This window comes from Pollicipes pollicipes, unplaced genomic scaffold, assembly GCF_011947565.3.
Source record: "Pollicipes pollicipes isolate AB1234 unplaced genomic scaffold, Ppol_2.1 Scaffold_3087;HRSCAF=3621_pilon_pilon_pilon, whole genome shotgun sequence".
Lineage (NCBI taxonomy): Eukaryota > Metazoa > Arthropoda > Thecostraca > Pollicipedomorpha > Pollicipedidae > Pollicipes > Pollicipes pollicipes.
Genome location: NW_023596225.1, coordinates 44246430 through 44270395, shown reverse-complemented (window position 1 = coordinate 44270395; position 23966 = coordinate 44246430). Strand labels below are relative to the sequence as shown.

General features: G+C 52.6%; 2 protein-coding genes across 3 annotated transcripts; both read left to right on the top strand.

Annotated features, from left to right (window-relative positions):
* The first annotated feature begins 830 nt into the window (after positions 1-830).
* On the top strand, positions 831-8343 carry LOC119089504 (aspartate aminotransferase, cytoplasmic). Its single transcript, XM_037212233.1, has 7 exons — positions 831-1135; positions 2342-2523; positions 3723-3831; positions 4261-4629; positions 5089-5254; positions 5881-6023; positions 7678-8343. The coding sequence occupies exons 1-7, from the start codon at positions 1027-1029 to the stop codon at positions 7818-7820; spliced, it is 1221 nt and encodes a 406-aa protein (XP_037068128.1). The 5' UTR covers positions 831-1026; the 3' UTR covers positions 7821-8343.
* Positions 8344-9801: 1458 nt separating this feature from the next.
* LOC119089503 (actin-related protein 2/3 complex subunit 4) lies at positions 9802-22186 on the top strand. 2 transcript variants are annotated; one of them, XM_037212232.1, is made up of 6 exons: positions 9802-9904; positions 14292-14414; positions 14714-14832; positions 17608-17815; positions 20476-20646; positions 22145-22186. In XM_037212232.1, exons 2-6 carry the CDS (start codon positions 14412-14414, stop codon positions 22148-22150), a joined length of 507 nt encoding a protein of 168 aa, XP_037068127.1. In that variant the 5' UTR covers positions 9802-9904; positions 14292-14411; the 3' UTR covers positions 22151-22186. The 2 variants fall into 2 exon arrangements, with proteins under 2 accessions (XP_037068127.1, XP_037068126.1); XM_037212231.1 differs by lacking the exon at positions 22145-22186 and having other exon boundaries at positions 20476-20655.
* Positions 22187-23966: the final 1780 nt, after the last annotated feature.

The following is a 23966-nucleotide window of genomic DNA, read 5'->3' as shown; positions in this document are numbered from 1 at the left end:
TCGAAGCATTTACAATCTCATACCTGCGCGCGCAGCTCGCAATACGGCGGCCTTGAATTCAGCTGTGGTACGCATGTATTACTCCAAAAAGTTTTCTGGTCAATATCCAAATATCTCACAAAAGAAATGAAAGATGATTACGTTTTAAAAAGAATGAACCTCCAGTTAGCTGGCTGGTCCCGATTGCCAGGCTTATTAACACCAAAAACATTTTTATTTTCAATTTGACTGACTGTTTGAAAACTCCTGGTTTGGGCAGGACATTCTTCAGTAACCATAACTTGTTGTAAAGACTATAATCCCAGCTTCCCGGCATAGAAACCCCAATTTCCATGCAAAAATTAAAAGTCGGAAAGCTTTCGAGTTGTAGCATACATTGCAATGCCAACACAGCCGTCCCGCTTCAGCGTGATCTTCCAGTAGTTATTTTGTGGATGAATGCTTGCATCGTGCAAATGCTGGGGCGATATTTTTTGCATGAGCCCCGCACTCTACCCTTAAGCTTATGCCTCCGGCGATACGCGCACTGAGAAACGATAAAGCATGGGTGTTGTAGGAACTGGTGGGAACCGGGAGTTCTTCGTTGTCTGGGTTGAGTGTTGAGGCTCACAGCTAGTTTTGGTTACAAAAGCAGTGGTTGGTGCCTGGCTGATGTATGATCATATTTCTGGAAACTTATGGTTGTTGAACGGAACACAAAGAAGGCCAGAATATCACATTGCTACCAGGTGTAACTGCGTTAATGAGGGCAGTACTTTACGTGGACCTAGCACGCGTTTTCCGAACGCTTCCAATCAACTCTGGGGAAGGGGGCGGGGCGGGATGTGACCTTCGTGAAGGTGATCGTGCGAGCGAAGCGGTCTGGCTTGGATTGGAAGCTGCGGCGCGTTTCTCGGGTCGTTATTCCTGTTCCGGGCCGCCCGCTATAATTTTTTTCTGACATAGAACGGGCCGTTCGTACCCCCAGGGTCGTCCACGCTTTTGATCACAACTTTTAAAGCTGAAAAGGACGAACAATCCTCCATTATGAGCCGCTTCGCTGACGTTCAGACTGCCCCACCAATTGAAGTATTTGCCCTGACAAGAGGGTTTAATGCCGATCAGCATCCCAAAAAAGTGAACTTGGGAGTTGGAGGTGAGTGTATGAAACGCAATCTGGGTGGGGTTAACCAGTCTGCAAAAAAAATTCATCCATTGCGGTGGACGCCTACGGTGCTTGGCATGGTGTGGTGAACATCGCGCTTGCGTGCCAAATGGCATTGAACATTCAAGTGAATTCCCTGTGAAAAAGATGTTAAGTATTTTTGTCTGTATTTTCCTGTTAGACATGACAACATCTTGAAAAATTGGCTGGTTATGGGCTGGAATTGGTGGCAATTGCACCAAACTGAGATTCCATAACTTCAGTTTTGCCATGTTTGTGAGGGTGTTGATGGAATTCCCGTAGCACTGCTTCTGTGGCAAATATTGCCTGGTGTCCCTGTAAAGTGCATTTTTGAAGCCTGGTTTAAACATGCTCAAAACTTGCATGCAAGGAAAATAGGCATTTAGGTACATCTTAGTGGTGGCTCCCTGGGTAATCTGGTTTCCATCCTTGTCATCATGGAAATTTGATATGGATTCTGACTCCCACTAGTTCTTTTTAGTGTGTTTTTACTTTGTACTGTAGGGTCAAATGGTTTATGCTTTGTCAAACACAGCACTGTCTGGTATATTGGTCAGTTTGAGCTGATTGCTGGGACATGATTATATTTGTTACTCAAAGATAAGGCGTGCCACCAGGTGCCTAGAGAAGGTCATACAATATTGCTAAGAAAATATTTGACTTTGAATGACCTTTTGGTTTGAGCACTGACCTTTAGATTTTTAACATGTGATCACCATCTAGTAATTGATGTTTTTTCAATACTTTATCTAACCTGAGTTCCGCCAACATTTTGCAACGCAAGTTGGAATGCCATAGTTTGACCTTACGTGGCCTTTGAGTGCCCTGCAGCCTATGTTTGGGCTGTGGACACCATTACATAACAACATGAGAAATCATTTTGTGTTGCTCTTAAAGCTTTGCAATAGCTCAAAAGCAGTTATCAAAACATTCAAAACAAAATTGCTATGAGTATCTTTATGATAAGGGCATAGCAATGGATACCCATAACCTGTAGCATAATGTTTTTTTTTACTGAAGTCTGCATAAACTAGAGGGCTGGTATTGATTTTAAATGTTTGAGTTGTGTTTCTCACACTAATGTCATTGGGATGATCTATGCCATTCTCCCCCACCATACAAGTTGTGTATTTCCACACTAATGTCATTGAGATGATCTGTGCCCATTCTCCCCAGCATACCGATCAGAAGAGGGAAAGCCATGGGTTCTGCCAGTGGTGCGGAAGCTGGAGGTTATGCTGGCCGCCGACGAGACGCTGAACCACGAGTACCTACCAGTGCTTGGACTGGATGCCCTCTCCAAGGCTGCTGTGCACTTGCTTCTGGGAACAGACTGCCCTGCTGTCATAGAGAACAGGGTATGGAGAGTAACACCATCGCTGATCACTGACTAGGTCTCAGGACGAACAATGCTTGTCTAGATATGTGGCCCAGCCAACTTACAGTGCTCACTGACAAATGGGCAACTCATCCAACTGGACATAGAGACATGACAGGGCACAGCCCAGATCAGATTAGACCTGACCTGACCTGACCTGACGTGATCAAATGTGATCAGACCTGACCTGGCCAAACTAGACCTGATCTGATAATGCCAGACTTGACCTGATCATGCCAGATGACCTGACCTGAACTGAACTGAACTGAACTGAACTGAACTGAACTGAACTGAACTGAACTGAAATGAACTGAACTGAACTGAACTGGCTAGACCAGATGAGACCAGACCAGACCAGACCAGACCAGACCAAACCAGTCCAAAGCCAACTATACCAAACCATACCAAATGAAACCAAACCAAACAATCCACACCATAACATACCATGCTACATTGTGTCATTTTGTCATGTCACATCATGTCATGTCATGAAATGTCATGCCATGCCATTCCATGCCAGACCAGACCAGACCAGACCAGACCAGACCAGACCAGACCAGACCAGACCAGACTAGACCAGACCAAACCAAAGCAAACCAAACCAAACCAAACCAAACCAAACCAAACCAAACCAAACCATACCAAACTAAATCAAACCAGCACGACCTGACATGACAGGATGTGGCACAAGCTGCATAAACAGAACACGGTTCACTGTCATGTCTGGTGTCCTGATCACACTAAGCACTTGGCCTGACTTGACTCTGATATGATAAGAGCTGACTTGAAATGACCAGGCCGGACCAGGCCTGAACCCCATCTCCACTTCTACTCTCATCGTGACTCTGGTTTAGCCCGCCCCCTGGTCGCCCATGAATGGCTTAGTTTTCCTTTTCAATTGAGGCACGGAAGCAAGCGGATCACATAGTACAATCAGACTCAGCTCGAACATCTCCCCAGAGATCCAGAGCTCTCCACCCACATAGATCACCCTGTATACCCCCGACGCGATCATGGTGACTCGTCCACGCTTCGCCAGCGGTGGGCGCCTCGCTGGCGGGCCGGCTGCAGCGCGGAGCGTGCCGCCGCCGCTGGCGGAGCGCGCCGCCGCCGCCATCCGTCGGAGGCGCGCGGTCCGCGCCCGCCGCTCTCTGGTCAGACCCGCCCTCCGTCCGGCAGGCGATCGGCGTGCAGGCGCTGTCCGGCACGGGCGCGCTCTACATCGGCGCCCTGTTCCTGCGCAAGATCCTCGGCTACGACACCTACTACTACTCGCAGCCCACCTGGGGTGCGTGCGGCGCCGCGGCTGGCGGAGCTGGCGGGCGCAGGGCGATGGTCGGGCAGCTGGGACCGGCTGCAGCACGTGACGTTGAGACGGAACTTGGGTGTGGTGGTGGTCAAAGGCCGTAAGAAGTCGTGGGTCGCGACATGACATCTGGGGCTCCTAGCTGAGAGAGCTTGTCTTTCCATGTAAGATGTTTTTATTGTAATCATGTGGGGTGGCTATACCAGTCGATGTAGCTGTGGCTGATGGTGTGGCGTTTGTATTCACCGAGTGTTCGGGTCGTTGCGAATTATCGATACCTTATGATGTAGCTGTTTCAGCATCAAGTATCAATGGAAGGTCAACGTGACAGCTTTAGTGCACGCCTGGGTGTTATTTGGTTATCCATTTACATGGTAAATTTACCGAAAGTTACCCGTTTTGCACCCTCAGGAAACCACAAGCTCATCTTCGACACTGCGGGCTTCAAGCAGGGCCGCGCCTACCGCTACTGGGACCCCAAAACCAAGAACATCGACTTTGACGGCATGTGCGAGGACCTGCGGCAGGCGCCGGAGAACTCGGTCGTCATCCTGCACGCATGCGCGCACAACCCGACCGGCTGCGACCCGACGGACGAGCAGTGGAAGCAGCTGTGCGAGATCATCCGCGAGAAGAAGCTGTTCCCGTTCTTCGACTCGGCGTATCAGGGCTTCGCGTCGGGCGACCCGGACAAGGACGCCAAGGCCGTCCGGCACTTCGCCAAGGAGGGCCTGGAGCTTTTCTGCTCGCAGTCCTTCTCCAAGAACTTCGGGCTGTACAGTGAGTGTGGCCTGGATGAGCAGGCAGTCTCTGTACCCGGACGCAGGAGAAAGTCTCTGTGGGCGAGCGGGCCGGTCATGTGCTCCCTTGCCCTGAGCCGCCCCCTCATCGGGTGAGCAACGCTAACCTGACTCTATCAGATGAGTTAGACCACACCCTGACCCCTTCCCTCAAGCGGCGGATCGGCAGCGTTCCCCGCGCACACATGACCGGAGCAGAAGCGTGACCCCATCAGACGAGAGGAACCGCAACCTGACACTCCTCAGCAGACTGATGGCGTAATAACGCGACCCTTCCCCTCGGACGAGCGGATCAATCACCATAACCAATGAGACGGGTGAATCAGTAACCTGACAATCCCAGACGAGCGGGTCGTGGTCACCTGACTGTCACAGGGCTGGTGGATCAAGGACGCGACCATCCGAGGCGGGCTGATTGGCGCGCTCTCCCCGTCCCCAGACGAGCGGGTCGGCAACCTGACGGTGGTGATGTCGGACCCGGAGCTGGCGGCCGCGGTGCAGACTCAGCTGACGCTGGTGGTGCGCGCCACGTACAGTAACCCGCCGGCGCACGGGGCGCGCGTCGTCGCCGCCACGCTCACCAACAAGGACCTCTTCGCCGAGTGGTGAGCGCCTCAGGGAGCGGGCGCGGCTCTCGTGTCTCTCCGATGCGGCACAGGCTCGCGTGCCGCTGGTGCGTTGGTGGTACCGGAGCTGGGCGGAGCGTTGGGTCGTTCGGGGTGGGTGGAAACGGAGACCGTACTTTGTAAGACTTTCGCATCGGTGACATGCCGCGATCTTGCGCTCTCTTCAAAGCTACCGCGTCATGACAGGGATCCGCTCCCGCGCCTATGGTGGCATCGGTGGTGGGTCGCTTGCGTCAGTTGGGGTCAGCCGACCGATGATCTGCGGGGAGCAGCGGATTATCGGCGGCGGTGACCCGGTACGGTGCCGTCCGCGCGGCCTCCGGGTCAGCGGAGGGGAGTCAGCAGCGCGCGCCTCGGACACGCCGAGGGACCGCTGCTCCCGAGCTCCAGTCAGACCCCGTGCTCCGGCCTGACCCAGGCTCCGGCCTGACCCGGACTCCAGCCTGACCCGTGCTCCGGCCTGACCTAGGCTCTGGTCTGACCCAGGCTCCGGTCTGACCCGGGTACCAGTGTGACGTGGGCCCTGGTCTGACCCGAGCTCCGGTCTAGCCCGTGCTCCAGTCTGACCCGTGCTCCGGCCTGACCGGCCCCGCGCCGCTCCGCAGGCAGGACTGCATCAAGGTGATGTCGGCGCGGATCATCCAGATGCGGGAGGCGCTGCGCGACCGTCTGGTGAAGCTGGGCACGCCCGGCACCTGGGACCACATCACCAGACAGATCGGCATGTTCTCCTTCACCGGCCTGACGCGTGAGTGCGCCGCGCGGGACCGCCGTTCCCGGAGCGGCACGTGCGCTCGGCGGCGCTGCTCGACCGGTGGCGGCGGGCGGAGGCGCGTCGCAGTCTGTGTTGTTGGACAGAAATGTAAGCTGGTCTGTCGGTGGTGAGGGGTGGGCTCGGGCGGTCTTTCAGCCGGTGTACGGGACCGGCACGCTTCCGTCCGGTGTCACCCGACCGCAGCTGTGGCGCGGCGCGCGACACCGCCGCCCAGCCAGCTGTGTCGCCACCTGCCCGTCGGGCCCAATGAACTCCTTGTGTATGTGTGTGTGTGCCGTCTCGGCAGCAGCGCGCCGTCCCGTCTGTGTTGGTGGCGGCGGCTGAGCGTCGAGCTTCGGGCGTGGGGACGATGCGTCCCGGTCCCTGCTTGGCCCCGTTCGGAGGGTGTTATGTCAGTGCTCAGGGTTCGCCCCGCGGCGAGGAGCGTGCTCAGGTGACGCGAACACAGCTGGCTCGCTCGTGCACCGTGGCCCCGGTTCCCGTCCACGAGGTATGCTTTCATTGGGAGGGAAACATTTACGGCAGGCAGTCGCGGCATGACTTTGGATGGCGCGCTCCAAATCGCCGGTGCGTCTTGGCGAGCAGTGCAAACCTGTAGCATAGCTTGATCACGTGGGCGGTCCATCAGCGCCCACGCATGAACCAGCTCTTGGTGTAACGTTGATCCCAGCGTAGCTCGCACCAACAATGAGCGCCACCTACGTTATTCTCGGCAACATTTGCTTTCTGGCCTTGACTGCCTGTACCGACCGACTGTTGTGACGACACGGAGGCGCTCGTGTCCAGCCCACGCGCAAGCCGGCGGTGGGCGTCTCCTGCTGGTCTTGATGCCGGCCTCGTTCCTTAGCAAGTGTTGACGCCGGTCCGGCTCCTCAGCTAGTGTTGACGCCGGCCCGGCTCCTCAGCTAGTGTTGACGCCGGCCCGGCTCTTTCTGGTCTTGACGCCGGCCCGGCCCCGCTCCTCAGCTAGTGTTGACGCCGGCTGGGCCCCGCTCCTCAGCTAGTGTTGACGCCGGCTCGGCTCCTTCTGGTTTTGACGCCGGGCCGGCCCCGCTCCTCAGCTAGTGTTGACGCCGGCCCGGCTCCTTCTGGTTTTGACGCCGGGCCGGCCCCGCTCCTCAGCTAGTGTTGGACGCCGGCTCGGCTCCTTCTGGTTTTGACGCCGGGCCGGCCCCGCTCCTCAGCTAGTGTTGACGCCGGCCCGGCTCCTTCTGGTTTTGACGCCGGGCCGGCCCCGCTCCTCAGCTAGTGTGACGCCGGCCCGGCTCCTTCTGGTTTTGACGCCGGGCCGGCCCCGCTCCTCAGCTAGTGTTGACGCCGGCTCGGCCCCGCTCCTCAGCTAGTCTTGACGCCGGCTCGGCTCCTTCTGGTTTTGACGCCGGCCGGCTCCGCTCCTCAGCTAGTGTTGACGCCGGGCCGGCCCCGCTCCTCAGCTAGTGTTGACGCCGGCCCGGCTCCGCTCCTCAGCTAGTGTTGACGCCGGGCCGGCCCCGCTCCCCAGCTAGTGTTGACGCCGGCCCCGCTCCTCAGCTAGTGTTGACGCCGGCCCGGCCCCGCTCCTCAGCTAGTGTTGACGCCGGCCCGGCTCCTCAGCTAGTGTTGACGCCGGCCCGGCTCCGCTCCCCAGCGCAGCAGTGCGAGTACCTGATCAGCGAGCACCACATCTACATGCTGCGCAGTGGCCGCGCCAACATGGCCGGCCTCAGCAGCGCCAACCTCGACCACGTAGCAGCTGCCATCCACGACGCCGTCACCAAGTTCCCCGCCTAGAGCGCGCGCGCGTGACTCCAGCTGACGGCGGGCCGGCCGACGCCCCGCACGCGGCTGCCAGCACCGCCGTGCTCAGCTGGCGGAGCTGGGATCGGAGTTACGCGGCTGTGGTGTGTTATAGAAGCAGTAATAGTGAGAACTGCGCGCATTTCGCCTTCATTTTACGGAAGCACTGCCGGTGTGGACTGTCGGTAGATGGGTGTTTTACTGCTTGTAGTCTGTTAAATACCAAGTCTTGGTTACGATGGCATGATGAATCCCTGTTATGCCTGTGGCCAGTTAAACGGACAATATTGGTTACAGTCTCGTTATACTTGCCCGTTGTGGAATGCGTGCAGCAGCGTGCTCAGAAATATGACGATCCGGGAATGACATCGTTTGTCTGTCCGATGCGTGGACGCACATCGCATGCCTGTGTTCTTGCACAACGTATTTAGGCGACTGGTGGGGGAGTGTCGCAGAGGTCATTGATGCTGGAGTGTGATCGGTGTTTGGCGTAAGAAACGGCAAAACAATTACTCAACGCACAGGTTTACCATGCTATGTATGGGACCTCACGTGCTTTCGGATGGGTGGGCACAGACTACGCGTGATCGGCTGGTTTCGCCCAGTGGTGGCCAGTATCGTGGCCGTGGACGCTGGGTACTGGTTCGGCAGGACTGAAGCCCGCCGCTTCCTTACGAGAGGATCCGAAAGTCAGTTGGTGCACCGTCTTTCATCTACAGCTCATATGCGGTTAATTGGTGATGCCAAAAATATGCAGCGTAAATGTATCCACTCACAGGAGCGTAGTTTCCCTCTTGGATAGGAACCTCCAGCCCCTCCAACGTCGAGGAGAAAGCTGGCCACAGTGAGAAATCTTTTTGTTTGGGGGACGTATTTTGGAGGTATTGTTGGGCATTCTCTCGTGTTTGCTCTCCCAACTTACTTTGTGAGGCTGCGCCCCTGCCAATTCGGTACTGGTGGCCGATAATCGTCATCATTATCTAGCCGGCAGCGTTCACTGCGTTGTCTTCCGTTAACCATTAGTAAAGATTGCGAATGCGTTGCGCTGAGTCGGATCGCACCTCCGCTAGTTGGACGGAGAGTGTTGGGCGGAGGAGGTCGGATGAGGTACGCTGACGGTGGCTAGGGAAGAACGGACTCGGGGCCTGGTAAGCACATATTTGTGAGTCCAGTCGGGTCTCCTCCGAGATCGTCCGAGCTTCGTTTCAATCATCGTGGATCCACTGTTTTCAATGGTGATGGAGCCCACCTCCACATCGAGTTCTGGAGTTAGTTGGAGCTGAGACGACCAAAGCATGGAAAGCCCTGTATCATGATAGCCACGAATTGTCTCACAAATTGTTTTCACGGGGGTGCACTTGCGCGGCGTCGGTTTCACAATCAGCCCTTCATCTTGAGCTGGAATCGGAGGCCACCCACCCATGGCTGCCCTCAGAGTTGAAATCCGGAGTTGAATCCGGAGCCGCTCGGAGTTCATATCCAACCCACGCGTTGTGAGTCGCATTCGAAGGCCATTTGGTCCGCTTACTACGTTTAGTGACTGACCAGTGATCTGCAGGCGAAGCGACATAAATGAGAATGGCAGAGTCCTTCACAAGTTATCCGGGCGAGGGAGCTGAGCCCTCTTCTCCTCCCCATTGAAGCTCCAGCCCCTCACCCAACGAGGGCAAAATCTGATCGATGTAAGTGCACTGCAGGACGGGACAAAAAAGTTGCGTGACATTGTTCGGAAGTAATTCAAACTTGGCTCTAAGCCAGATTTTAGTTCAAAAGATGGAAATAACAGCCTTAACAAAACTTGAAAACACGGATATCACTGCGTGTTTTCATGACAGGATGAGCTAGTTTTCCAATTAAATTTCCGTCCCTGGACGGTGGCGAGATGAAAATTGTTTGAACGGCAATTTAGCAGTCGTGAGCGAATACGACATCAGCTGCTGAGACATTTGCAACGACCGGACGACAATGGGTGCGGACTGCAGATTTCATACAATGCATCATTCCGGCAGGCGTTACGTGGTGGCCTTTTGAGACTACGAATTTTCAGTGCGGTTAAAGTTCCAGACTAAAATATTTAGGTAAGATTTAAGCAATAGTGCAATGTTTCGTTCCTTCGCGACCGCTGTTAGGCTTCGTGGAGTGTGGCTGAAATTGGCCGTTGAAGCGTTTTGATCTTGAGTAAGAATGTCGAATAAGATACGCGTGATGGTAGAGCGCAGGTAACTTTGCGCATTGACCATTTATTTACCTGAATGACTCGTAGGAGCTTATCTCAAGAACTTGTTACAAAAAAAATGTTTTAGAGCTTGCACATGTCAAGGTCAAAACTATTTTGGGGGCATTAGTGAAACAGTACCACATAGTTGATTTGAGTTCATCACTCACGGCCGGTTGTCAAAAGGTGGCAGATCAGACAGCAAGATGTTTAGGCAGATCTGACCCTGCCTGCCTCAAATGGGACAGCTAGCTTCTATGCAAGGGAGTCCCAAGTTGGGACAGGGGCTTGTGATGTGATGACTAGTGAGGTGGTCTACAATATTTTCCCATTGATATGTTTTGCATCTATTATTGGTTGCCTCTTCTGCTGTCTTTAAGAGGGATCCAAATCACACCAAATTTGCTTTCCAATGTTTTGCATTGCATCTGTATTTTCCAAACAAAATTAAAATGTTAAGGAAGGGCATTGAACATTTCTCAGTATCAACAAGAAAAGCTTTCAAGTTTTCATGCAGAATGCTGTCTGCTGTATGGTTGTTGGCAGGGCTGGTTTATTTGTCAAGTGCAAGCAGCAAAATCTAGAATAAGGAAAACATATTTGTGCTAGTCTATCTAAGTGCTTGAATATCATTGGTGGATTTCAGGCCGGAGGTTTTTTGTGAGCAGCTGCTGCAGGATTGGACAGAACGATATTCCAGCATTTAGCATAACTATGATGTGGTCGGGATGCTTATCAGGAACTTGGTTTTTGGGCCGTCCCTGCCTCTGGGGAGTGTTATTCCTTTCTGTTTTTAACTCATAAGTGTGGTTTGAGGCTCTGTCTGACCTCTACCCCAGTTCTACATAACCTGCCCCAAGATGCCAGGGTGACCCCAAAATAATGTGAGCTGCTTCAATTAAGGAATTTCTGTCACAAAATATCCAAAACATGACCAAAATGCACAATGCCGCCCCCAACAAGATCTTGTCATAGTCTGCAATATGTTGCAGGACTGAACACTTGGTATCTTGGCTGAACAATCCACAACCAAGTGACAGTGTATGGTGCAAAACATGCTCAGCTGTCACTGAGGAGGTTTTGCTGAAGAAGCCACTGTGTGGTAGGGTGTCGCAAAATGTATATAATGCTGTTCTTATTTAGGAAAGAAAACTTCAGCATAAAATTTTTGAATGTATTGCTTATCTGGCACAACACAGGTTATGTGACATGTTAAGAAAAGGTAGCCATTAGAAGCTAGTCAAATGACCACATAAGCAAGCTCTTTGGCAGCTAGCTTGTTTCAAACATCTAGCATCATTTAAAGGCCTCAACATGCTTGTTGGGACATGGTTGGTACCATATTAGTGCCAATCAACACACCACCCTGCCAGATAGAAATGGAGTAATTTTGTTTTATGTCATATATGAATGAAAAGGCTGGAGTGGAAATTTTGGATGATTTTTTTTCTTTCAATGTTGCCTTGTCCACAAAAGGACAAGACAAAATTCAAGAGCAAAAGTGAAATCTGATGATGTTGAAGGGCAAAAGTTTCAAACATGTAAAAACTGATGGCAAAAAGTGGGTCAGGAATTGTTTTGAATGACAAGAGGACAACATGCACAAAATTTTAGTGACATCCAAATAAACAAACAGGTAGTCAAAAGATTTGAAAAGTTAAGATAGCAGGTTTTGATGGCATGCAAGTGGCATGGGAGATGATGTCTCCCAGATGCATCAGATGGGCTCATGAATCAGTGGGTTTTGATGCCTTGCATCTCTGGGCACTCCAGCCCTGTAGCCCCCGCCCCCCCCCCTCCCCCTCCAAATCTGTGGGAGGAGTGGGCCAAGTCTGTGGTGAAACCTCTTTGGCCTTTGAGCCATTTCAGCCAAATTTAGCCAACTTCAGCCATTTTTCTACTCAGCCTCCCGTTCCCCAACTTACACTGTCAGACTACACCCTGAGCATGAACTATGGCCTGCTCGCCTGTAATCCTGGCCAGCCCGCCCCCAACTGGCAAACGCTGCTGACGGCAGTTAGCCGTCGTGCCCCCATTACCGAACCACGCGCAAGGCACCCTGAGACTATCAGGGGGCTGATGCACCATGAGCACCCTGCTAGCCTCTATCCATGCTCCTGAAAGCTCCTTCTCTAGCCATGGGCTGGGCCAGCTGGAAGCAACAGAGGTGCTCATAGCAAAAGGTAGCGAACAGTGACGCCGTCCGTTTCAAAATCCATTTTTCGTTAGTGCTGTTGCTGGACAGACATGTTCCTGGTTCCCAATGTTGGTTGCTGGTTCCCACTTCCTCCTCCCAAAAACCAGATAGTAGATTCTGGTTCTGGCTGGTTCTATCATAATCTCCATCCCTGTCTCCTAGATCCCATCTGTTGTTTTGCAAACACTGCACCATTTTACCTTGTCAGTGCCCTCACTGGCTCTTGTACAAAAAATTATGGGTTCTCAATTCTCAATGCTTCTTCTCAATGGATAGAACCTGGTTTATAGTTCACACTTGAGGGTGTAGTTGAATAAATGAAGCTGGGGAGGCTGAGTGGGGAAAATGGTTAAAATTTACCCCAAAATTGACTGGAAAATGAATTTCTACTCTGTTGTAGCTTGCTTCCCTCTTAAAGTTATGTGTGTGTGTGTGTGTGTGTGTGTGCATTGTTACCCCAATATAGCCCTGTCAATATATATACATATATATGTATATATATATATATATATATATATATATATATATATATATATATATATATATATATATATTGTATGTATGTATGTATGTATTGGCCTGTAGAAAATACATAGTAGAAAATACATACTGCACATCACTGGCTGGTTGACTGAAAAGGTGAGCATTACCAGGGTTGTCATCAGCACAGGACATCTGTACATTATCTGATGTATTAGCCTATTGGTAGCCATAGGAATCTTCTACGACGCTGTGCACCATTCACCAATGCAGTAGGAATGGTATGGAGCAGTGCTGTATTTCAACCACTGTCAATAATGAAATACCTTTGTATGACCCTCCACCACCCCCGCCGTCAACTGAGATAGCGTGAGGGCTGCATAGGCTCGTCCCCAGCTCCGGCATAGCTTCCAAGTATGTCTGCGCGCCGGAAACGGTCCGCACAGCTGACATACACTTGATTTGGCTTCGTCTGGTCCTGTATGACTCGGGAACTGTGTGAGGTATTTTTAAGATGCCTGTGCAATTTGTTCGCGGCTGACGTCACGCCCTTTCGTGCAGCGGCGTGGATTGAATGGCTTGCCCACTGTGATGTGCCAAAACAAATTTGCCGAGCTGAAGGTTGTTGTCTGTAGGGCTGCCTTTGGTAACAAGCTGCGACGAAAAATGTTTTGCCGAACGTCGTACATCAATAAGATCGCGGGAATCAAAGGTGGGGGTGAGTGAGGAACGTTTTGTAAACGTGCAGCGTGCAATGCTGGGAGAACATGCACGCTCCCTTAAGGTTATCCACGTGATCCGACGAGGTCTGGTTTCCATCCGTACGAGGTCTGGGTTCCATCCGTACGAGGTCTGGGTTCCATCCGTCTCTGATGAGGAAGTAGGCACGTTTGGTTCGTTAACACCGGATGCGAGTCGTGGAGGAAGCGAGCTAAACGGCAGCGCAGGTACACTATTCCTGTACTATGCTCCCTCGGGCCCATGTTGAAAGCAGCACTGAACAGGAATTTGGCGGTGTTGGGACAGGTCGGCTTGCTATACGAATTACTGGACGGGATGCAAGAAAACGCGCCATGGTTGTCTATGCGCGTACGAAGGCGAATCAGTCTCACTGGCTTCAATCCTTTTTTATTTATACCTTGGCAAAAAATTGGCCTTCCTGTGCCGACCTGCTCCATCATCTGCGCCCGTGACTTGGTGTCGATTTCATAATGATGATGCAGTTAAGCTTTCCTTCCGGAATTCTCCAGTACTGAAACCGATCCGGACTCCCACCTATGGAGAAGAACCCCAAGTAGCGCTGCGCAGACACCACATGTCTCCAGCGTATGTGCTTACGTGCTGTGCAGCCTCACCTTTAATATCCTATGGCTTTAACGATGCGTTCACGGTTTTATTATTATTATTATTTGGCCCCTTCTTTTGTCCCTGGTGATTGCCGCGTGGCCGATGAAACTTTTTGGCCGGAGGCGGAGCTCGAACTTTGGAGCACCATGCACGAGGCCCTAGGCCAAACACTTACTGATTATGAGCTGAAGCAATGTCTTCTGATGTCAATCCTGCTCTTTTTCAGACGGGTTGACCAAATTGCTTCACCGGTTTTGCACAATATAGACTTGGTATCAATCTTTGACCATTCACTAAGGTTTTCCAAGTGACTTGAATAAGCAATATCAGGAAAACCCACCATAAAATGGTAAGTTCGGGTGGCGACATCTATCCGCTCTATATTCGACGAATGGTGCGGTAATATGAGCCAATCGATTTTTACTTGCAACATGTCTCACGTCACCACGTGATCTATGAAAAAAGGAAAGGAAATGTATCAGTCAGACCTTTCAATTCAATTTTAAGATTGGTTTTAGATTTCAACTAGAACTTTCATTTTCAATTTCAAAAGAATTCACACAAGCGCTTTTGTATTACATGACCATCGTGCATTCTGTCTAGAGCCACCGTCGCCAGTCACGCATCCAGTCGGTGTCTTCGTTTCAGGCGGCCACCCTGAAGCCCTATCTGACGGCTGTGCGTCACACTCTGACGGCGGCCATGTGTCTGGAGGACTTCTCCTCACAGGTGGTGGAGCGGCACAACAAGCCGGAGGTGGAAGTCAGGTTCGTAGCCGATGCGGTATGTGGGGCGGCTGTGATGTATGCGGCACAACCGTGTACACGCTGTTGACGAACGCTGGCCATGATCCTCGTCCAGGTTGCAAACCCATGTGCTGAAACGTTACGCACTGCCCCTTCGTCGCGAATGGCATCATTCTCTGCTGGCTGTGCACGCGCTTGATCAGCGGGAAGCTGTCCTCAATAAGACATGTTTAGTGTGCCGTTCTTGGCGTGCAGGGATTGCGGTCGCTGCAGTTATCTCGCATCGGTCCTGTCCGGTCACGGTCACGCATTGGTCCTGTCCAGTCACGGTCACGCATCGGTCCTGTCCGGTCACGGTTACGAATCGGTCCTGTCCGGTCACGGTTACGAATCGGTCCTGTCCGGTCAGGTCACGCATCGGTCGTGTCTGGTCACGGTCACACATCGGTCCTGTCCGGTCACGGTTACGAATCGGTCCTGTCCGGTCACGGTTACGAATCGGTCCTGTCCGGTCACGGTCACGCATCGGTCGTGTCCGCTCACGGTCACGCATTCCTGTCCGGTCACGGTTACGAATCGGTCCTGTCCGATCAGGTCACGCATCGGTCCTGTCCGCTCACGGTCACACATTCCTGTCCGGTCACGGTCACGCATCGGTCCTGTCCGGTCACGGTCACGCATTCCTGTCCGGACAGGAATGAGTTCTCAGTACCAGGGTGCTAACACCTAAGCTTATGCAGCCAGGCACGTTTGAAACCCTCGTAGATGAGTCTTGCCATTGGCCTGTCACGTTACTGGGTTTACAAGTTGATGTGTAGGTTTGCTGGTGTGGCGTGTACGCATTAGTTCGCTAATGGCGAGCATTTTTCTGAGTGGCGAGCCGACGGGAGGCTTGCGTGAACTCGTCAAATTGAAGTATGAGTAATCTGCCCAATTCGTCACACTTTTTTAGGGGCCGATGTTTTTCACCCTCTGGTGCTAGGTTTATGGAATTTTCGGCAAGAGGCGCAGATTTATAAACCTCGTGTGTTGTATAAATATTTAAGCATCTGCGTGCGGGCCTGTTTGGCTAGGAGGGCGTCGTGCACCGATCAGGAGAGTTTGGTCTCCACCATTGCGATGTTCCCACAACCATCTTTTAGGTGGCTGGTGAAGCAAACTGGGAAATCGATATTGCTGGTTTAAATGAATGCTGTTTTTTTTTTGGCTTGTGTTTGTGCCATTCATTGGCACAGGGCCCGGTCTTTGCATCTTTATTTTAATGTATGGATGTACTGCCTGGGCCAACAACTGCTGCAAAGCGTGTAGAAAGTATCTCGGGGCAGAAGGTTACGAGTTTTTGAACGGCGTGGACTCTACAGCTACCTCGGATCTCATAAATATTTGGGAACTATGCCTCGGTCCTCCTGCCCAAATATTCGGAAAAGCGGCCATAAGAAATGAAATCCAGCACCATGCCCTGGCTTTTATATATTGCGCTGTACCGGGCCATAGCCTTAAATGGAAGCCTGCTTAAAATTCAGTCCATAGAAGCGATCTACCCGTTCATGAACAAATTCGCGCTTAATGCCAGACACCACGACGCCGCCTTGAGGTACTGGCCGGGCTGCATACTGTTGAGCTGGGGGATTTCGATTACATTTCGGAGTGTATGACTTAGCTGTTATATGGAACAATACGGAGTAAACGTATATTTACGAAGATGACGCACTAATAGACAGACGACTACCGCACAAAGGACATGTTTATGCTATTCGCTTTATTTGTTGATGCAATGAGTTCAGCTTGGTTATGATCGGAATACCTTTCTTATTGATACTAAAAACCCGATCAAACAGCTGCGTGCACATGCCTGGAAATAAGTCCAGCGTAACGTATGTCGCGCTATGTTCTGAATAATGGCATGCCCTTGCTGTTAATGGCGTTGAAGCCTTCGTTGAGATGGGGAAATCGTGATATGTACGTTGTTTGTTTCTATGCACTGTCATAGGGTTAATATTAAGTGTTGACCAGGATAAGGGTCAGCCCCCCACCCCTGGTTGGCCGCCCGTGGGTGCGGTCATTTGCTGCGCAGATTTGACGGCCGTCAGAGGTGTGGCAGGCTGGGTCACGCGCTGTGCCTGTTTGGGTCGGGGTGCCGAAGCTGCCGAGTTTGGGGTGCGTCGTCGCGAGACTAGGCCTGCTGACGGCCACACTCACGGCAAGGGCCACCAGCGGGCCCGCTCTTGTGACCATACACTCGCAGATCTGGGCGTGTCTTGAATCACCAAAAGGGACACGTCAATTGGCCGTGACGCTGTGTCTAGCCCGTCAGCACACGTGGGAGCAATGGACGTCATGTTTTCATGACCGAGACTTAATCTTTTGATTGGATGGGTTTTGGGCATGAGAACCCGCGCTGAGCAGCGTTTTTTTTGTGTGTGTGTGGCCATGACTTCACCACCCGATCATGATATTCCAGCTCAACGGCAGATTTTAGTGGCGAAAGGTGAACGTGCCGCGGTGTTCGGCACGGTCCTCCTGCCCTCCGACGTCACCTGATCTTTAGCGCAGCGGCTGCCGCCGGCGAAGGCCCTCCCAGTTGGCAGCAGACCGTGTCTGCAGTGGCGATGAGTGCTTAAACCGACTCGAACTCACACCATCACGAGCATCAGCACGGAGCGCTCACACAAAACCCATGCTGTTGCATCACCCGCACGAGCACAGGAGCACGCGGCGCCGTGCTGCTGTTGTGGGCACGGCTCGCGCTGGCTTGAAGAGGCGCACGCTAAGGCGGCGCGTCCGGCCGGCCGGCAGGACTAGCAAGGAGCTGCTGCTCACGCCCGTCATCATCAGCCGCAACGAGAAGGAGCGCGTGCTGATCGAGGCGTCCATCAACTCGATCCGCGTCAGCATCGCCATCAAGCAGGCGGACGAAATCGAGAAAATCCTCTGCCACAAGTTCATGCGCTTCATGATGATGCGCGCCGAGAACTTCGTCATTCTGCGGCGGAAGCCGGTGCAGGTCAGCTGGGGGGGGGGGGGGGGACTGGGGGTTCCTGGGGCCGGCTGGGGCTGGGGACTCCTGGGACAGGCTGGGGCCTGGGAGGATCCTGGGGCTTGCTGAGCCTGGCGGGGATGGGTGGCGGCGCCCGGTGTAGCTGCAGTCAGCTGAGGGGGGGGGGGGGGCTGGGCGGGGAGCGGTGGCGGCGCCCGGTGTAGGTGCGGTCAGTTGGGGGGCTGGGCGGGGATGGGTGGCGGCGCCCGGTGTGGGTGCGGTCAGCTGGGGGGCTGGGCGGGGATGGGCGGCAACCGAGCTTCCTGGGAGAGCGTCAGCCTGTAAGGCTGTAGGGCTTGTAGTTCAGCGTAGGGCTGCATCTTGGCCATTCCATATGATCGGAAGTGCCTCCCTAAAGGTCCGGCAGATCGTGACAACTCTGGCACTGTCTGAGTGTTGATCGTTTCACAGCCGGTTTGAAAGATTTGGCTTTGTGACTGGTTAGGTAACGGCGCCGTGACATCGTACTCAAAGCTTTGCACAGCAAAATGTAGCAAAGCTGGGTTCCGTGATGCATTGTTGGCGCATTTGCCACTTTTGCTGTGCAGCCTTCGGCTTATTTGTAATGCTATGACCTGAATGTGGCGCCCCACCGCCAGTAACATGGTAGTGGTACCATGTGGTTCATTCTACCGCCAACGGTTTTAAAGGCATTCGAGTGCAAAGGCTAACAGCTGTAAATAAGAAGATAGCATAGGAACAATGAGCCATACTCCAACTTTGTAAGGATGCAGCTACGAAATAAGTATTCGTTTGATGCCTGGAATGTTATCCCTCGCTAACCCAATGGGTTCGATGCAACCCGTGTCGTTTTTCGGAGATATCTCCTGAACTGTGTGAAGGACAACTGTACAATTGGGGCATCTTGGCCCGTAACCAGGCTGAAAGTTTCAGTTTTCTGGCAGGCAATGCCACTATGAACCTTGATTTCGTTATCAGGTGTTTTTGGCTGCGAAAATGTCGAAAATTGGCGTCATCCGCCGCACACTGTGTGCACAGGCTGCATTGTCTGTAACTTTCTAGTGGTTCTGAAGGGTGTAATGAGTATGTGCGGCCATCATTTGATGCCTGTGACCAGGATTGACACTTATTGGGGGGAGGGCTGTTGCTCCCTTGGAGCCCACAGCCGTCTTGCGCCCTCCGCCCGCCGATATATGCCCCCACCGCCGCCGAGATACGGCCCCCTCCGCTCGCCGAGATACGTCCCCCTCCGCCCGCCGAGGTACGTCCTTCTCCGCCCGCCGAGGTACGTCCCCTCCGCCCGCCGAGGTACGTCCCCCTCCGCCGCCCGAGTACGGCCCCTCCGCCGCCGAGATACGGCCCCTCCGCCCGCCGAGATACGGCCCCCTCCGCCCGCCGAGGTACGGCCCCTCCGCCCGCCGAGGTACGGCCCCCCCGCCGCCGAGTACGGCCCCCCGCCGCCGAGGTACGGCCCCCTCCGCCGCCTGGACACCCCTCCTCCACCAAGACGACCCCCGACCTCTCGGCCCCCCCCACCTACGGCCCCCTCCGCCCGCCGAGGTACGGCCCCTCCGCCCCCCCCCCCCCGCCGAGGTACGGCCCCCTCCGCCCGCCGAGGTACGTCCCCTCCGCGTTCCGAGATATGGCCCTCTTCGCCTGCCGAGATACGGCCCGTTCCTCTTCAGAGCGTCGGCTGGCTCGATCTGACCTCACGCCCTGCCGACCTTCTTACTGGTGACCCACGGGTGAACTGTTTAAGGTTACAGTGATCTCAGGTCAAGTACTGGAGTGACCGTCAAGTTAGCCCATCATATTGCTGTAACTAATCATATAAAAGTGTGCAGAAAGCGACGTCAGGATCTCTTACCGTGATGGACGGCCGTGCGCCAAGGTCGCAGCAAATATCCCGGGATCGGATTTCTCATCTGTATCCTGGATCTTCCGGAATCCTGGATTTGTTTCTGAAATTTTACCGAGGGCTCTTCTGAGATCCTGGATTTGTTTTTGAAATTTTATCGAGGGCTCTTCTGGGATCCTGGATCTCTTTTTAACGTTATGTAAGGATAATAATAAGCTCTGCGAAGTATCCGCTGGGATTCCAGATTTTTCAGATGTTGTGGAATGATCTTGTGAGATCTTAGACGCTTTTTTATTTGGCCAAAGGGCCTTTTTGGTACCTTGGATATCTGGCGAAGGAAAAGTGTTTAGCTATCCCAGACCTCAGGTTTAGTTAAAAATTTCGCACATGTTTGAAAATGGCATGCATTCCCTGTCGAAAATGGCATGCATTCCCATTCCCTTCCCTCTCGAGATTACCGAGGTTACTTGGTCACCTAAGATAGAGCGCTCACTCCTCCTATCTACCCGCCCCAAGGCTGGGAAAGGGTGGCAAGGACACCGAAGCTGGCGGCGGTGCAGCGTCCCGTGCTGTGAGCCGGGTTTTCCACCGACGTGCGGTCAGGGGTGGATCCCGGCCGTCGACACGGCGGGGCGCCGCTCTTCCGCCGAAACGAGTTCTCGGTCCGGAGTGGTGGTGAACTGGTGCGGGCGTTCGAAATGTGTCTGCACGCCACGCTGGCTGTATTTCGGCCGTGTGCCGTGTGTAACTTTACGTTGTCTTGAAGGTCGACTGGACGTACTGAGCAGGCTAACGCCTCTGATTTCAGGGCTATGACATCAGCTTCCTGATCACGAACCATCATACGGAGGCGATGTACAAACATAAGCTGGTGGACTTCGTCATCACGTTCATGGAGGAGATCGACAAGGAGATCAGCGAGATGAAGCTGGCGGTAAACGCGCGCGCCAGGATATGCGCCGAGGAGTTTCTCAAACGGGTCAGTTGAGCTTCATTGTTCCGTCTTTTTGTGCCGATTACGTTATGATTCAAAATTAAGAATGTCGGTGGCTTGAAGCAGTTCATTTATTTTTTTAGTTCGGTTGCTGGATTCTCGAGCATAAGGTCGGTTTCTTCTTCTTGTGAGATACATACTTCGCTCACGCCAGCACCGAAAATTGTAATGCGAACAAATATCTCAACTCTTTTGGCCGCTTTTCGAGGGATAGCTGCCTTTAAACCTCGGTGCGGTGAGCGCGTAGAGGCGCAGGACCTCGCGCACACTGAGTGAATGGGTGAACGGTTTTCGACACACTCTTTGGTATGCAATGTCACCTATCATTTGTCTGCTGGCTGGTCTGCTTACGCTAGTTTGTGAGAAATGTGTTGAATCACGGTATATTACGTGGGTTGAATCGGGTGTATTACATAAGTTGTTCAGTACATTACCGAGGAGCATTATTCACATAGATAAGACAATAGTGCTAGCCTTATTCCTTGGAGAAAACCAGGAGAATGGAGATATGGTTGGGTTGATTTTTCGGCAACATGCCTTTATCGAAACAACAGAAAAATAGAACAGCAGGCTTATGTCATTGTTTCGATAGAGGCACGTTGCCGAAATATCAACCCAACGATATCTCCATTCTCCCGGCTTTCTCCGAGGAATAAGGCAAATACTACCGTTTTATATACGGGTATATTACATTGTTGATTTCTAAATCATATCGGTTGACTGCTGAAATATTTTGATTGCACCCTCGACAACGCTTGTGTGCGAATACGTTACAGAAATTGGACGTGCCTTGCCAATAATTGTTTAGTATGCGTTGAAATCATTGTTCTTGAATTGCCAGTTCTTTTGTATCTGTTGAACTGCTGAGAACTTGCCCACCTGCAAAATGAGGGATGCCTTTTCATTTATCCCATTTGTGAGTTAAGTTCAAAAGGTTTGCGAGGGTTACATCTGGAGCCGGCTGCCGGCTACAAACCGAGCGGGGCCAGTTGTTCGTACTCTGAGTGCACCTGCCAGGTGGTGCCGGTCCAGTTGGACGGGGTTTTGGCCCCGGTCCTTGGGCAGAGGGGTCTGGTGCCAGATCGGATTGTTTTCACCTCACGCACGGCTGTGACACCAACCCATGCTTTGTGGTTCAAGGTGACATCTTATTGCCACGACGGCCGTCGTGGAAAAAATGTACAATGTAAAACGTATATTCTACGTCCTTCGTGATGGCGGGGAGAGATCATGAGGCCTCACGAGAGAGCAGGTTCTTGCGGTCTTCGATATCTCTCGTCGAAGCTGAGCGGCGTGACGTATGGATCGCCTGATCGGAGTCAGCTCACGAGGACGCATCTTTAGCTAGCGCTGCTGACCTCTGCTCGCCGGGTTGGTCGTGGCAGCTGTGCAAGCGATGCGTGCCTGTTCGGTCGCCAGAGCAGAGGCGCGCGGCCGGCGCGCGCCCGTCCGTGCTGCGTGTGAGACGCGCGTCTTGTTTCAGTTCTAGCCGCCGGGCGGCGCCGGGCTGACGGACGGCTGGTCCGGAGGGGCGGCTTCCGCCGCTGCCGGGAGCACGTCTCGGAGATGCGCCGCGACCGCCGCGGGCCGGCCCTCGGCGAGCGCCTGGCGGTCGGCGCAGCGAGCGAGCTGGCGCGGCGCCCGAGAGGACGGAGTCGCCGGGTTTGGGTCGCTCCACACCGGACCCCGCTCCATGTTGGAACTTGTTAACTGCTTTGGCGGGGCTTTCGCCGAGCCCCAGTTGGCTTCGCGATGTGAGGAGGATGATCGGTTTGTATTCTACTGTGAGATTTAGCGCGGGCAAGCCAAGAAGCGGCCACTCGAATGGTTAAGTGTCGTGATTCCAGGGATTCTTTTATACGATGCTTATCGCATTGCCGGCACCGATCAAAGCGAGAGGCCACGTAGCTTGAATGCAGTTGTTTTGGCTGGTATATGCGTTCATTCTTAAAGTTGCTGTTCCCCGTCGAATCGTTCGCTTTCCCTGATTCATGTTAGCCAATATAGTAAAATGTTTGTTCACATCCACTGGTACATTGCAGTGTGTGACATCTCATCTTGTATTTTTCTGCCAAATACACATTGGTTAGACATGACGTGACTGTACTATAGAAAGTCGTGGACTTGATCTTAAACTTCATGACTATGCTAAGATCGTCTATGTTTTGCGACGAACCGGACTTAGATAAGACAGTAGTAATAGCCTTATTCCCGGGAGAAAAACCAGGAGAATAAAGATATATAACTATATCTCCACTCTCTTGTTTTTTTTTCTTCGAGGAATAAGGCTATGCTGCCGCCTTACCTTTGTGAATAGTGTTTTCTCGCGAATGCACTTCACAACTTACAAGCCAGACTTGTACATATTTTGATATGGTCGATATGATATGATATGGATATGATATGGCATATTACAATATGGTCCATCATTTCTCCGGGGGCACTTAGCCGACTGTGCTATTTTGATGATTTTATATATATATATATATATATATATATATATTTATATGGGGGGGCAATGCCCGAATTCCGGCTTCTAAGCCGAATGCGACGCCATGACAATGACATGGAGCCGAAGTCTTTAGGCAAAGCCAGTGGATTTTAATTTTGGAACTGTGAAGCCAAAGCCGAAGCTAGTAGTTTTGAATTTTGGAACTGCGGAGTCAAAGCCGGAGCCAGCGACTTCAAACTTGTACACGCGAGGCTGGAGCCGAAGTCAACGGTCAGAACTTCGAAAGCACGATATCAAAGATGAGCCTGAGAGTGTAAAACCACGGTGCCGAAGCCAAAGCCGAAATCAGTGTGCCACACAGCTAAATCAAAAACCGTTCGGATGTCTGCTAAAACCGCATGTGATCAGCGAACATTATCAGGGCTTTGGGGGTGGACTGAGACGTATTGATTGAGACGAGGTGACGAGATACGATCGAGACGAGGTGATAGTGTTACGGATACGGACTGTCGTCCCCGTCTTATATGTTGTATATACACAAGGTTTTGAACAGTTTGCTTTCCGCCCGTCGTCCTCTTTTATTTGGCCTTTGACCGAATAGAATGACCGGCCGTGCTTTGGCTTTCAGCCATGTATGTGTCCCAGGCTCGACAGGCGTGCGGTACATTGGGATAATCGGACGAACGACACTGTTTTGTGAGGTGAAATGAAGCCGAATCCAGGGCCATGGTCCAGAAATTGTTCGAAGATGAAGACGACGCCGAAGCTGACTGTGACAAATGCTCCAAGGGTGAAGCCTAAGCTGAATTCAGCTTTAAAGAGGGTCTAAACCCGAAGTAATCTGTGAAAAGTG

Bases quoted from the DNA above. Each gene is read 5' to 3' on its own strand.
- LOC119089503 (XM_037212231.1), top strand. The intron at 14,833-17,607 runs GTTCGTAGCCGA...GCCGGCCGGCAG, and splicing joins AAGCCGGAGGTGGAAGTCAG to GACTAGCAAGGAGCTGCTGC. The intron at 17,816-20,475 runs GTCAGCTGGGGG...CTCTGATTTCAG, and splicing joins TGCGGCGGAAGCCGGTGCAG to GGCTATGACATCAGCTTCCT.
- LOC119089504 (XM_037212233.1), top strand. From the start codon at position 1,027: ATGAGCCGCTTCGCTGACGTTCAGACTGCCCCACCAATTGAAGTATTT. The intron at 3,832-4,260 runs GTGCGTGCGGCG...TTGCACCCTCAG, and splicing joins CTACTCGCAGCCCACCTGGG to GAAACCACAAGCTCATCTTC. The intron at 6,024-7,677 runs GTGAGTGCGCCG...TCCGCTCCCCAG, and splicing joins CTCCTTCACCGGCCTGACGC to CGCAGCAGTGCGAGTACCTG.